General features: G+C 48.9%; 5 protein-coding genes across 5 annotated transcripts; 1 reads left to right on the forward strand and 4 right to left on the reverse strand.

The window, feature by feature from the left end:
* Positions 1 to 195: 195 nt before the first annotated feature.
* Positions 196 to 1,584, forward strand: HOS2 (histone deacetylase; the record flags this gene model as incomplete). The annotated part of the gene is made up of 1 exon (XM_019131832.1): positions 196 to 1,584. One exon carries the CDS (start codon positions 196 to 198, stop codon positions 1,582 to 1,584), a length of 1,389 nt encoding a protein of 462 aa, XP_018984594.1.
* A 608-nt stretch (positions 1,585 to 2,192) lies between these two features.
* CSR1 (Csr1p) lies at positions 2,193 to 3,215 on the reverse strand (the record flags this gene model as incomplete). The annotated part of the gene is made up of 1 exon (XM_019131867.1): positions 2,193 to 3,215. The coding sequence occupies one exon, from the start codon at positions 3,213 to 3,215 to the stop codon at positions 2,193 to 2,195; it is 1,023 nt and encodes a 340-aa protein (XP_018984595.1).
* Positions 3,216 to 5,496: 2,281 nt separating this feature from the next.
* On the reverse strand, positions 5,497 to 6,642 carry BABINDRAFT_25071 (clavaminate synthase family protein; the record flags this gene model as incomplete). Its single annotated transcript, XM_019131348.1, has 1 exon — positions 5,497 to 6,642. A coding segment is annotated over one exon (1,146 nt), but the record flags the coding sequence as incomplete, so codon positions are not given.
* A 1,698-nt stretch (positions 6,643 to 8,340) lies between these two features.
* On the reverse strand, positions 8,341 to 10,380 carry TIM54 (Tim54p). Its single transcript, XM_019129274.1, has one exon. The coding sequence runs from the start codon at positions 9,962 to 9,964 to the stop codon at positions 8,546 to 8,548; it is 1,419 nt and encodes a 472-aa protein (XP_018984597.1). The 5' UTR covers positions 9,965 to 10,380; the 3' UTR covers positions 8,341 to 8,545.
* A 955-nt stretch (positions 10,381 to 11,335) lies between these two features.
* Positions 11,336 to 12,815, reverse strand: SHM1 (glycine hydroxymethyltransferase). The gene has a single exon (XM_019129275.1). It carries the CDS (start codon positions 12,804 to 12,806, stop codon positions 11,346 to 11,348), a length of 1,461 nt encoding a protein of 486 aa, XP_018984598.1. The 5' UTR covers positions 12,807 to 12,815; the 3' UTR covers positions 11,336 to 11,345.
* Positions 12,816 to 13,803: the final 988 nt, after the last annotated feature.

The raw sequence follows: 13,803 nt of genomic DNA on the forward strand, positions 1-13,803 counted from the left end.
GGTAATGAGAAGAAACTCATCTAAAATTCCATACTGCCATTCCAATATTTGCAAGTGCATTTTACTCTCGGCACCTGGAGTCCATACTGAAAGAGAATCTCTCCATTGTTGAAGTGCTAGTCCGTTGCAGGATATTGAGAGCATCAAGGGCCATTTCTGAATTTGAACCCATCACAACACAACCTTCCATTTATCATGAGCGACTGGGATGAGTCGACGCTACAGCGTGACATCAAAACCGAGGGCCATGCGCCTACCTACACCAAGCTTTATAATGCCACGTACAACCCGCGAGTATCGTACCACTACAACCCAGATGTCAGCAAGTACCACTACGGGGTGCGGCATCCAATGAAGCCGTTCCGACTTATGCTCACGGACCAATTGGTGATCAGCTACAAACTCCACGAACAGATGGACTTGTACTATCCGCGCCGCGCAACCAAGGACGAGCTCACGGCGTTCCACTCCGAAGATTACGTTGATTTTCTCCGGCAGGTGACGCCCGACAACTCCAGCAAGTACCTCGAAGCGTTGCGCGAGTTCAACATTGGGGACGACTGTCCGGTGTTTGACGGGATGTACGACTACTCTTCGATCTATGCGGGTGCGCTGTTGGACGCCACGCGCAAGCTCATCTCAGGGACATCTGACATTGCGATCAACTGGTCGGGCGGGCTTCACCACGCCAAGAGGACAATGCCGTCTGGCTTCTGCTACGTGAACGATATCGTGCTCAGCATCCTAAACCTCCTCCGTGTGCACCCGCGTGTGTTGTATATCGATATCGATATCCACCACGGTGATGGGGTCCAGGAGGCGTTTTACACCACGGACCGTGTCATGACGGTGTCGTTTCACAAATACAACGGCGAGTTTTTCCCCGGGACCGGCAACTTTGACGAGATCGGGGTCAAGAAGGGCAAGCACTACTCGGTAAACGTGCCATTGCGCGACGGGATCGACGATGATTCGTATATCCGGCTTTTCAAGTCGGTCATGGAGCCCCTCATCACGTCCTTCCAGCCCAGCGTGATTGTCCAGCAGTGCGGGGCCGATTCTCTTGGCGGGGACCGGCTTGGCTGCTTCAACTTGAACATCAAGGCCCACGCAGAGTGTGTGAAGTTTGTCAAGTCGTTTGGGCTTCCGATGTTGGTTCTTGGCGGCGGCGGATACACTCCACGGAACGTCTCGCGGCTCTGGTGCTACGAAACGAGCGTCATAACGGATGTCCAGCTAGAGGGGAAGCAGGTTCCGAGTAGCGTTCCGTTCCGCTCGTACTTTGCCAAAGAGAACTATTTGTTGCATCCGTACCTAGGGGAGCGGATCGACAACAAGAACACAAAGAAGTACTTGGAGAGTGTGCGGATCCAGATTTTGGAGCAGTTGCGGTTTTTAAACGGTGCGCCGTCGGTCAGCATGAGCGAGATCCCGCCGGACATTGGGGGGATTACCGAGGAGGAGGAGCAGGCGTTGCGCGAGTTGAATGAGGAGATGGAGGTGAATAAAAATAGAAGCGAGGGTGGGGTCAGACAGTTGTGGGATGAGAAGGATGAGGCGAGGAAGGGAGAATTGGTTGACTAGGCAGCAGCAAGGCTGGAAGTTTAATTGGGGAGCCAAGACAAGTTGTGAAGTAGAGTCCCAAGAGGATCTCTAGAGAAATTGTCAGAGAAGTTGGCAAGAAATCCCCTGCCCAAATAGGAGTTTGACCTATAATGGCTGAAATGCATTCAACCAGAATTACTCCGGCATCGATTGGCATCTGACGTTTCATAGAATCTGACGTTTCATAGAATCTGACATTTCATGATGGAGCATAATGGAAAATCTCCGAGAACTTGAATCTTCTCGAATGAGCTATTATGGGTTACGTGTAAAATACGATCAGACTTAAGGTCCTTCAGCCTGGCTAATTACTAGCAGTAACATTCAGATCACATCAGTTTAATAAGCTGCCAGGTACATCAATTAATTCTATAGGTTATATTTTCGTACAATACGTAATACACATTTAATTAGATTGCTTGTTAAGCACCCATGGTAACTTCTAGTTAACCATCTAACTAGGCTTAATAGCCCAAACGTTTTGTTGAAACACACGTACATGCACCGCATGCCTATGACTACAAGAAACCCTGCAATGTGTGTCGCCCCAAATATAAAGATCACAAAGCACTAAAAATCCAAATAAATCAAGACAACTTACTCTTCTTCCTTTCCTCCTCATCGGGACTGGATTCCAAATGAACCTTCTTCATGTGGCGATTCCAGTCAGTCTTCTTTTTGAACTCCACACCCTCGCACAATTCGCAGCGAAAACACTTGGAATGCGTCTTCATGTGTTTTGCCAAGTTCGACGACTCGCTGAACTTCTTGCCGCAGTTGGGAAACTTACACTCCAAGGGTTTCTCGCCCGTATGGGTGCGGAAGTGGATGGAGAGTGCGGTGGAGGTGGCAAAGCGTTTGGCACACTGGAGACACTTATACGGCTTTTCGCCAGAGTGTGTGCGCATGTGCTGCTCGAGCATGCACCCCATCGTGAAGGAAGTCGAGCATTGCGGACACTGGAAAGGCTTGTACTTTGTGTGGACATGGATGTGGCGGAGAATCTTTTGCCGTTGGGAAAATGGCCGCTCGCACCGGGAACAGCCGTCCCAATGGCAGGTGTAGGAGGAGACACCCGACCCCACATGGGCGGAGATGATATGGTTGGTCAAGCCGCCCGCCAGGGCGAACATCTGGTGACAGGCCAGGCCACCAGAGCGCCACATGCATGTGTGGGCCGCCCCAATAGCCTCAGGGCTGAGGATTTCTTGGTCCGCCGGCTTACTCAGCTCAAAGGGAGAAGCTGGGGTAAGGATGCTTTCCGTCAGGTCGATGTGTGGTGCGCCGTGGAGGTTGAGCGAGGACGAACCGCCGTGGGTATTGATGTGCGCTAGCAATGACTCTCTATCGTTGGAGTTATAGTTGCACGTGTCCCATTCGCACTGGTAGCTGGTGAGGTACCGCGGCGACTGCGGAAGGGGCGAGCGGTAGTACTCTTCGTTGATGTGGTCGTTCACGATGTGGCTTCTAAGCGCGGAATCACTAGCGAAGTTGGTGTAGCAGTTATTCCAATGGCACTTCTGCTGGACCTCCACGGGTTCACTGTTGAAGTTGAAGGAGAACTGGTAATCCGGATCAAGCGTTTGGTCGGAAACCGGGCCGTTTAGCATACCTAAAACGAGGTTTTGCGGGTCATGTGGATATACGGAGGAATCTTCTGAACATACATGCTGCTGCATCAGCTTGTGCTGGTGGTGGACGTGGGGGAAGTAGACGTTCAAACTTTTGAGCTTTTCCCGCATGTCCACGATGCGGTTGCTCGTCTGTGGGTCAACCAATGGCACTGTTTGGCGCCGCTTCGCCGCGGGATCATCCTTGAAGAGATCTACCCGGTCGTTGAGGCGGTCAAGCAACACGTGCATATTGTCGATGAGGCTGTTGATCACCACCTGGTTACTTTCCGGTTCATGGGGGGAGTTTTGATGAGTGCCTTGAAGGGAGCTATGTAGAGAATGAGATTTTTGAAGCGAATGAGAATATGATGGTTGAGGTTCGCACAGATGCGAATGATACCCATGTGGATCCTTCGCAGCTTCCTCCGCCTCACATCCTGATTGATAGTGTACAGGGGTGAACTCTCGCAGTCCTTCTCTCTCCATGTTCGGCTTCAAATTCGTAAATGTATCACAGTTTCCATGCTCACTCAGATGATTCACTACCGACAGACACGGATCGTCGGCACAGTTCAAGTCAAGATCCTCGCATTTGAACTCGTTGCACGAAAAGTCGTCACAGATGTCGAAGCACGAGTCAAACTGGCAGCAGGTGTCGAAAATCCGCTGCATTTCCTCGTCGTTGCTAAACCCCACAGTATGTGACTGAACAGGAGCAGTGATGGGAGCAGCCATCAGTAAAATCTCGTCCAAATCGTGGTGCTCCACCGGAGGGAGCTCCAGGATCTTTCCTGGGAGGCCCGCATTGAAGTTGTGGATGTGGCCATGAATGTGGGTGTGGTCGTTGTGTCTGTGGATATGGCCGTGTACCACTCCGTGCTTGTGTGGTTCCGCCTTTGGGTGGACGCACGGTGTAGCTTTCATCATGGTTGGATTAGAGAAACCAAGTACTGTCATTGTCTTTTGCAAATTGGGCTAGTGTAAAAGTAGCAATAGATGCGAAGACTATTATTCTGGGGAGAAAACGTCTGAAGTGCTCTACCGAGAATCTTTCAGAATCGTGCTGGTTAACTTGCCAATGATCTTGCAAAGCAGGGTGGATACGTGATCTTCTAGTTCATATGCTACTCATATGCATCTCCAACTCTCATGCCGTAACCTCGGTGGTTGCGGAATTATCTGGGTGTGAGGCGCACCTGAGGCTTACATAAGCCATGCAGACTGGCGTACGTGCAGTGCTTACGGTGTTTAAGGTGCCATCACGTGCTGTCGGGTAATCGGTCCGGATCCGAGGTTCAAAGGTAGTTGGTCAGAACGGCTATTTCGTAGAACTCTAGGGCTCGAATTTTTTTTCCCGCCGTAGAGATTTAAATGTCGTGTTTAGCGGGAAACTCTTTATCTGGTTGTAACCACGCTATGTGAAGTAGTCAAGTGCGGTGCATGAATCCAATTAATTGCAACGGGTAGCATTCCAGACAAAAGACGTGGGCTAACAGCCTTAGAGGAAACGGTACAACCGGGGATTGAAGTAATTTATATGGCTGCCCCAACAGAATTAGGCGTTCCACGGACCACTACTTTGAAGACCAAGAAACGAGGAGGCATTAGATTTAACAACCCGTTCCAATCTTAATAGCTTTCCGTATCCAACTGGCTCAGCCTCTCGCCTACACTATACAGCGAATAGTCCAGCTACACGTTTCGCCAACCACCCTCTCCCATACATAGCCAGGCGTGTGATTCTTCTGCAAAAGCCGCTTAATGGTTAATGAATCCATGACCAACCCCCGAAATAGCCGGAACGGCTTTGCTTTTGTTGGCGCTCATGAGGTCTCTGTTGCATCCAGTGTTTCCCCTTTGGTGACATGCGCAAATTATTAACCCTAGTGGTTAGACGCACCTTTAGAGGAACCGGGAAAATATAACGTGGTTTTTATTCGCTAGAGGTTGAAAGCTTAGTCTACTGGGGGATATGATTTTAGACTAAAAGGCGTATGAGCTATTTTTAAACCAGATGTTGACTTGACTTGTATGTGGATGGCCTGAGCTTCTACTGGCATTGCTTCTCTAATACCGTGCGTATCTTATACGTTACCCACTTGAAAACTGAGACCCAAACGGTCGTCCAGGCAGCTCCAACTACTTAATCCCAGTGTTCAGCCCTGGCATTATACTCCTCAGACCAGAGACCGAAATCTACACATTGGTTTATAAACATGGCAACCGCCCGGGTTATCTTTTATAAGCACTAACTACCCCCTTAGAACCCCGATGGATCGTAGCTCTTCTTCAAAATTCTCAACTGCGACTCAAACGTGTCCATGTCCAAGTACGCCCCCTTCAACCATCTGAATGACTCCTTCTCCGTCTCCTGGTACTTCTTTCTGGTGTGCAAAACCCTTCTGTTATTGAACACAACGGCTGAGCCCTCCTTCGTCTTGACCACAATCTGGTTGACTGGATCGTTGATAAACTGCTCAAAGATCTTCAACCCACGCAAAAAGTCCTTAAAGATATTTTCCTCCTCTGGGTTGGCACTGGTAATTCCAAACTCGAACGGAGCCATATTGGCAGGGGAGTAATTGACCTGGGTCAACCCGCCCTCCAAGTTCTCCACCACAATCGGACGGCTGAAGGAGAAGTACTGGTCGTCATGACCGATCTTGTGAAAGTTGATTGGAACCGTCTTCAACGCTTCGTATGCTGTTGGGTCCATCTCCTTCACGTGTTGGGCCCCCAAAAAGGCGTCGCAAAACACGTTCTCACCACCCTTGGTAGAGTTTTGTAACGCATGCAAGATCTGGATCCCCGGCGGAGCCTCGTAGTACATCAAGTCCGCGTGCAATGGGAGCTTGTTGGCGGTAAACGCCAAGTTTTTGGCGTTAGGCTCGGTTTTCACGTCGAACAACTTCCCGTAGAAGGTTTCCCTGATGTGACCCACCCTCTCGACCAAGTGCTCAATCGCCCACTTCCCGTCCTCCATGATAAAGTTATTACCCTCTGGGATATCGTTGACATAGACCACACCGTACTTGTTCAAGCTATTCAACGTGTTGTAATACACCTCGTCGTTGGCCATGTAGTCCTTGAAGGTGATGGAATCCACAAGCTCGGACTCCACCTTGGCGAAATCTTGCAGGTTCCAGAAAACCCTCTCGCTTTCAAAGTTCTTGCCCTTTTTGATCAACTCCGGCTTGGAAAACTTTCTCAAGAAGCTGTGGTCGTACACGGTATTGACACCATCAGACCATTCAATCTGCAAGCCCAATTCGTTGGTTTCGGGATGCGACACGATCTGGGGCTTTGTCAACGGCTTCACGTTGTAGTCCAACTCGGACGTGGAGAAGATTTTTTGTCTGCAAGTTGGTTCGTACGACTCGGCCGATTTATCCGCATCGCGCAAGAAAAAGTTAAAGAAAGAAACCTTATCCTTGCCGTATTTATCGTTAAAGGACAAGGTGATGTGTTCGTCGTCGTATCCGTTAAGGGTCAACAGCGGAACGGCAGACGTGAATCTTTTTAAAGAGTGAGACACGGCTCTGGTGGTGGTGGCTAATCTTAGCATTGTGAATGTTGTGGTTTGCTATACGTTTCACCTACAAAAGGTGGGAACCCTGACGTTATATACTGGTATTTTTTTTTTAGCTACTCCTTTTTGATCCTGAAAAGTTTCTCTCTCGGTCCAGTCCTTCCGTTTCCGCGGGTAGAATGGTGACAAAGCTGAGCTTTACTGGCTGCCTACGGAGAATCCCAAGGCACCGTGACGGCATGCTTAGGCGTGGATGCAGGAATTGCTGCAGTCCCGGGTCTGCAGACGGGGTTCTGGGAGCAGGGTGACGACACCGCACGCTAGGTATTAAGCAGCTCGGCGCATTGTCCGGCACAGAGTCGTGACCAGGCATGGAACAGATGCTGTAAAATAAAGTTGCAATTTGACAGAAGGATTTGGAAGGTCAAGTTGAGAAAATTAGACGGCTATAGAGGAAGTCTAGCCAGGGTGCAGGGTTAAATTGGCGCACGTGTTTGTCAAAAAAATGATTGGCAAGATTGTTTAAGTTCATTACTGGGGTGTAGCAGAATTGCATTTTCATCTAGGACACCTTCTCGTGGATAAAGTTGGGGGGTATAGAGCACACCATCAATGGGTAGGTTGGACCGGGAAAAACGCACAGATCAAGAGATATCACCATTACCAACGCCCCATAACGTAAAGCTGCCTGGTAGCTAAGGACGAACTAGCGTCTAGGCTTGGCAAAAGTGAATCTGTTTGGTCTCCCCACGCCTGTAACGTTTCACACTGAGGTATTTTATGCACCCTATAATCCAACGTGCAGGCTACCACGGCGGTTTGGATTTCCTAATTTGGCCTGCGTACACGAGGCAGTGCATAATTAGTGCAGCAATACATCAACCATTGAAATGCCCTTGGAAATTTGCTGAGAGGGTAAACAGATATATAGCCGAGTTTATAAATAGTGTTCCTGGGACCTTTGTGACGAGTAACCGGGGGTTAGGTCTACATTAATGCGAGGAGTTAACAATACAGGGGAATTAACGATACAGGGGAGTTAAAGATTTCTAAGAGGAGGTTGTCCGCCGATATCTTACGACAAAGTTTCAAAATTCCACCCCATCTTTTTAGAGTTTATCTAAAAAAGCATTCCTGGCTTGTTGTTTCTCGGTATTCTAGATACCTCTACTCTGGATACCTCTACTCTGAATATTTCTGATACTCTAGATACCTCTGATACCCTAGATACCTCTCGGATTTTATTACACACCAAGATGCTGTTTAACTGAGGCTGTGTATGATATCTCTTAGGGTAAATGCAACCTTGTTAGGCTAAATATAGAACAGCTCCCTCCGTGAGATATCGGCAGGCAACTGCCTGATTAAATATCACCTTTGGTGTACGAACGCAATGGGATTTCGACACGAATATCGGGCTTGAAAAGGTAATCCCGAATCGGAAACAGTAGGCCAGATACGGCGCAAGTCATACCGATGAGCATAGCACTGGTATTTTGCACCAACGTTTTTGAAAGAATTCTAGCGATAAATTCTTGGGAGAGTTGTATGCTGTTAAAGTGGGACAAGCCACATAGTAGACCAATCATTTAACACAGATGAATTGTATTTAACACAGATAGATTGTATTTACCAATATGGGGCTCTCACAGCCAGACAGCTATTCAGTACCTAAAATGGAGTACACCCCATCGGCCCTTCTTACCCGACAATTGTGACCAGATGAACCCACCTTCTGCCACTTACAAATTTCCGCGTGACTAAATAATCTTAATATATACATGGGACTGTCAGACACCTAGGTCTGATCCTTCTTTTCACCAAGCTCGAGCAACGTGGCGTCGTAGACAAACATTCTGGAGGTGACTCTGTGGTCGACCTTGAAGTCACGGGTCCACTCACTGGCCTTCTCCTTCCCGCTGGCAACCCATTTCTTTGGCCAGTCAGTTTCCTCAACCAACGCCAAGTCAGCATCGGCGGGAGTAAACGGCCTCTTGGCGTTCAAGGCAACGGCAACGGCGCCCTTGTTAAATTCATCGGCAATCCATCTCTTGGTGTAGAAACGGTAGATACGCTGTGGCGAGTTCAAGAACCCCAAGATGTTTGGGATGCGAAGCACAAAAATCGGCAGTTCGAAGAACACTGGCACGTTGTTATGGTCTCTGATGGTGGTGGAAAAGTTGAATTCGGGGGCGAGGGTAGCAGTAGCGTAGTCTTCGGCGGAGATGTATGGCGCCTTGACTGGAGGCTTGGACTTAAGGTTGGCGTTTGGCAAGTCGTCAACATCACCGTTATAACGGAAATCGCTCTTAGAGGCTTCGTCGGTAGCAGGGGCTAAGGTGGTGTCCAAGGTAGGAATGGCCGCAGAGGTTTCGGCTTCAACCACAACCTGTTCGACAGCTTCAACAATTTCAACCTTTGGCTGCTCCAACGGCCCCAACAAGCCCTCGTGGACGCCTCTCATGTACTCCTTGTAGACACCTCTACCCACACAGATTATTCCTCCGGCATCATGAGGATTCTCAAACTGCGCGTCCTCGTACTCCACGGCCATCGGCTTGGTCTTGTAGTTGATTCCAAAGACATCTGCCGGAGTGTAGCACTGCTTGACTGACTTGGTCGCGTTGGGATCGACAACTTCCTTCTTCTTGAACACGTTGAACTTGCTGAACCAGTAACCCCAGCTTCTCTTGTACGCTTCATTCTTCTGCTTGACCAACTCAACTTGCTTGAAAGCAGTGGCGTTTCTTCTCAAGTCTCTGATTTGGTCGGCAACGTGTACTCTGATGTCTCCCTGTCTCTCGGACGTGAAGATCTCAAAGTCCAAACCACCGGCATTTAAAACTGGCTTGACGTAGCGCTTAAAGTATCTCAAACTCTCGGTCAAGAAGTCGTTTGGTGGCGGCGCGATAAAAATGGTCAAACGTCTAGGTTTCACGTTTGGAGCAACCTCGGCCTCACTCTGCGGCTGAACGTAGCTCATCCAGCGTTTTCTGAGCTGCTTCTGCTCATACTTGTCGTAGACGATCCCACCGGTGGTAAGCCCGAGAACGGCCCAGAAAATGCTCCAGTTACGCGACGGAAGACGCAAGCGGGGAATCCCCATGGCCTGGAGCGCTGGGTTAGAGTAGCCCTTAGGCTTCACTTTTTCCGCCGGTACAGCTGGTTTTCTCGCTGGCGTCACAGTCTCGGCGGCTTTTTCAGGTATAGTGGACATATCAAACCAGAGATGGAAAGAAGAAGCTAAGAGGTTCAACGGTACGGTTTTGCTTTATGACCGAAAATTGACGCCGAAAAAAAGAGTTAAATGCAGGAGAAACCAGATAGCGTGAACTGGGAGTAAAACTGAGGGGTAGGGGCCATCCATTGAATGCAGTTGTACCAGAAAGGTTGAAAAATCCGTGAAAGAAAAGCTGGTTAGACGGATGGTGTAGTGGTATGGTACTAAGAGTCGTAACGTTCAACCCATACGTGTAGGTCGATAAGGTACTGCTGCATCAAAACTAGTCCCCACGGTTGAGGCACCGATCGGCCTTTCAGTCTGGTTTAGAACGCTGGGAAAAAAAAAGTCTAATATTAACAATTAGTAAAATGTATTCATATCTTTGCTCTATACTGAAGATATAAAGGAACATCAATAAAGGCTGCTTGTATGTCTAAGCTGATCAAAGGGAAGACGTGCATATGTTGGAACCCCCAGTTGCAGAGTTTGTAAAACATCCTGCGATGTGCCTGGAACGCGCCATGTAGCTGGTTTGTCTTCTGGAATCGAATGGCTACATGAAACGTAAAAAAGATCTCCATACCTGGAATTTGGTACCCAGAAATAATGAAATTAACCTACCCTTAGATGGCAAACCGTGCGACGCAGGGAGAAGCAACATCTGGTTTTCTAACTCCTGATATTGACCAGGAAACGGCAACGAGACCTTTAGCTTATCGTTGGACCATGTTCTGGGCCTTTAGTGATCTGATTGCGTATTAAAGGTGCTACTTAACACTGCTGACGTCGTCGGCTGATATTCTCCGACCATATAGCATCTCGGTATCCTACCTCCGCCAATATGGTTCTACAACATACCGCCATCTAACCATGATGACATTATTCCCGGTCCCCCAGTACATCAGGAACTCGATTCTTGTGTATATTTTAGTGATGAAAGGTATTCTCTTACTGGTTAACGGTATCTATCACCCGACAAATATACCACGGGTTGATATTTCATGGCGCCTTAGTCTTTCGGCGTAATCCATAGATACTGCACACATGTCAGCCATATGAAACTCTAAGTTTGCAATGCAGTCTCTATGGCGGAGCAATAACTCAAGTTCTACCCGCCTCAAGGCTTTCAGTAAATGTAATTTGAACCAACGGTTGTGAAGAAAGTTTCCTCGTAATAACCGCCAATCGCAGCTTCCGGTAACTTTACCAGCCAAGTTTCCAATTTGTAGTTTTCTCGGCTTTCATAAAAAGTAACCCCCTACACTCAATCAATGCTGAAAATATATTGCGACAGGATCCGTCCTGCGCGAGTCAACCGACTCGAAAATTATACATATGTCACTTACACGCCATTATTAATACCTGCTCCGTCTCCCTAAAGATCGCCTGGAACTGGGAAGGTGGAGACCCAGTTGGACACCTCGGTAGCCAAGGCCTTGACCTTGGCACTTTCGTCGGCCTGGCTCTTGAAGGAAGCCAACAACTCCTTGGCAACCTTACCCTGCTCCTGAGCCTTCAACTCAATGGCAATATCGACGGCTCTTTGGATGTACTCGGAAACCTGCTCAAACTCGGCGCTGCCAAAACCTCTGGTGGTCATGGCTGGGGTACCCACACGCAAACCGGATGGGAACAAGGCAGAGGAGTCGCCTGGAACCGTGTTCTTGTTAGCGGCAATGTTGATTCTCTCCAACACAGCCTCGACACGGGCACCGTCAATTTTCTTGGACTTCAAGTTGATTAAGATCAAGTGAGTGTCGGTGCCGCCAGACACCAACTCAAAGCCCTTAGAGGTCAAGGCGTTGGCGAAGGTCTTGGCATTATCGATGACGCTCTGCTGGTACTCCTTGTACTCTGGAGTGGTGGTCTGCTTCAAGGCGACGGCCAAGGCAGAGATGGTGTGGTTGTGGGGGCCACCCTGGTGGGCTGGGAAGACGGAGAAGTTGATCTTCCTTTCCAAATCGTAGTAGATCTCCTTGCCCTTCTTGGTGGTGCTTCTCAAGCCCTTTCTGAAGAAGATCATGGCACCTCTTGGGCCTCTGAGCGACTTGTGGGTAGTGGTGGTGACAATGTCGGAGTATGGGAACGGCGACTCGGTGACACCAGCAGCGACGAGCCCGGAAATGTGGGCCATGTCGGACATGAGGTAGGCACCGACCTTGTCGGCAATTTTTCTCATTCTGGCGTAGTCAACGACACGAGAGTAGGCAGAGGCCCCGGCAACGATAACCTTTGGTCTGAACAAAAGCGCATTTGCTTCGAGGGTGTCATAGTCGATGATACCAGTCTCCTCGTTCAATCTGTACGGCATGGTCTGGAAGTACTTGGAGATGAAAGAGATCTTGGTGGTAGGGGTCTGGTAACCGTGGGACAAGTGGCCACCGTGTGGAAGGTCAAGACCCATAAGGCGGTCGCCTACTTCCATGATGGCAGAGTAAGCGTACAAGTTGGCTGGCGCACCGGACAATGGCTGCACGTTGACGCCCCATTCGGCAGGGTCCAACCCGAAGGACTCAAGGGCACGCTTCTGGCACAAGGACTCAGCCTTGTCAATGATCTCGTTACCACCGTAGTATCTCTCGCCAGGGTACCCCTCAGAGTACTTGTTCTGCATCTCAGAGCCAAGGAGGTCCATGACAGCCTTGGAGGTGAAGTTCTCAGACGGAATTAACGTGATGGAGTTTCTCTGTCTGGCGCGCTCCTGGTTGAGGATGTCGGCCATTTCCGGGTCGACGTCCCTGACACTCTTGGAAATGAGGGCCTGGGCATTGGCCGATAAGGCGTAGGTCCGCTTGAAGACGGAGGCGGTTCTGGTGGCACGGATAAGGGAAAGCATTGTGTGTGGGAAGAAGCACCAAAAGAGGGAAAGCGGACGGCTAACGGGTTTTATAGCAAAATCTGCCGCCGAGGGTTAGTCATTTGCCCACGTGACGCGCACATTAATTGGCGAGCGGCATCGGCGAACAATGTGCGAAGCGCAGAAGCTCTAGCCAAGACACGTGTTTTGGATTATTTGGCAAATAAAAAGTCTTTGCATTGGGAGATTATATGATATTTATTCCTTGACGTTAAATCCCCAAAAGATGTTATAAGCACCACCAAATGGGTGCTTATAACGTTGTTCGGGGTGCGGCCTGGATCTTTCCGGGGGCTCACGTTTATCCTGCATGGATGTGAAAAGATTTCCACTGAGCCCTCTGCGACATAACTGGCCACTAGGCTTTTGTTTGAATGCGGGGTCACTAAAGTATAACTGTCATTCCTTGGAGAAGTGTGGCGGTATGCCAAATTACACAACCCCAATGACCCTTTTACAAGGACTTTTACTGGCCGCAAGCAGTTATGATAGCCTGTAGCAGTTATAATGGTCAATGGATCCTGCCGAGAATATTAATACAATTGAAATTTATTATCGCGAATAGCCACAATATGGCATATCCATCAGTTGTGGTAATCGCTAATCAGCGATGTAGCTCACTAAACTTAAATGGACAGTGGCTAAAATTCTCCTTTAATTTACCGCAAAACTCCTGGCAAAGTAGGGATCTCTGTAGCGTGTTAGACGGATAGCTTAAGACTTGCATGTCAGGTTAACTAGCTATGGCTAGGGCTTACGGCAGAACTTGGACACATACACCAGTTACATCTTACTTCCGACCATGGGTATTGGATATCCAATAAGGCACTGATTATATTATAATACGCACTTTCGCTAGATCTATGTCCATTGTGTTTAAAGGTAAACTGATTGGCCAGTACCCAGACCCTGTTCGCCTTTATCGGTTATGTGAGACGAGGCCGTAGTGTGAACGTGTTATCGAGTATTCTGTTAC

This window comes from Babjeviella inositovora, assembly GCF_001661335.1.
Source record: "Babjeviella inositovora NRRL Y-12698 unplaced genomic scaffold BABINscaffold_8, whole genome shotgun sequence".
Lineage (NCBI taxonomy): Eukaryota > Fungi > Ascomycota > Pichiomycetes > Serinales > Babjeviella > Babjeviella inositovora.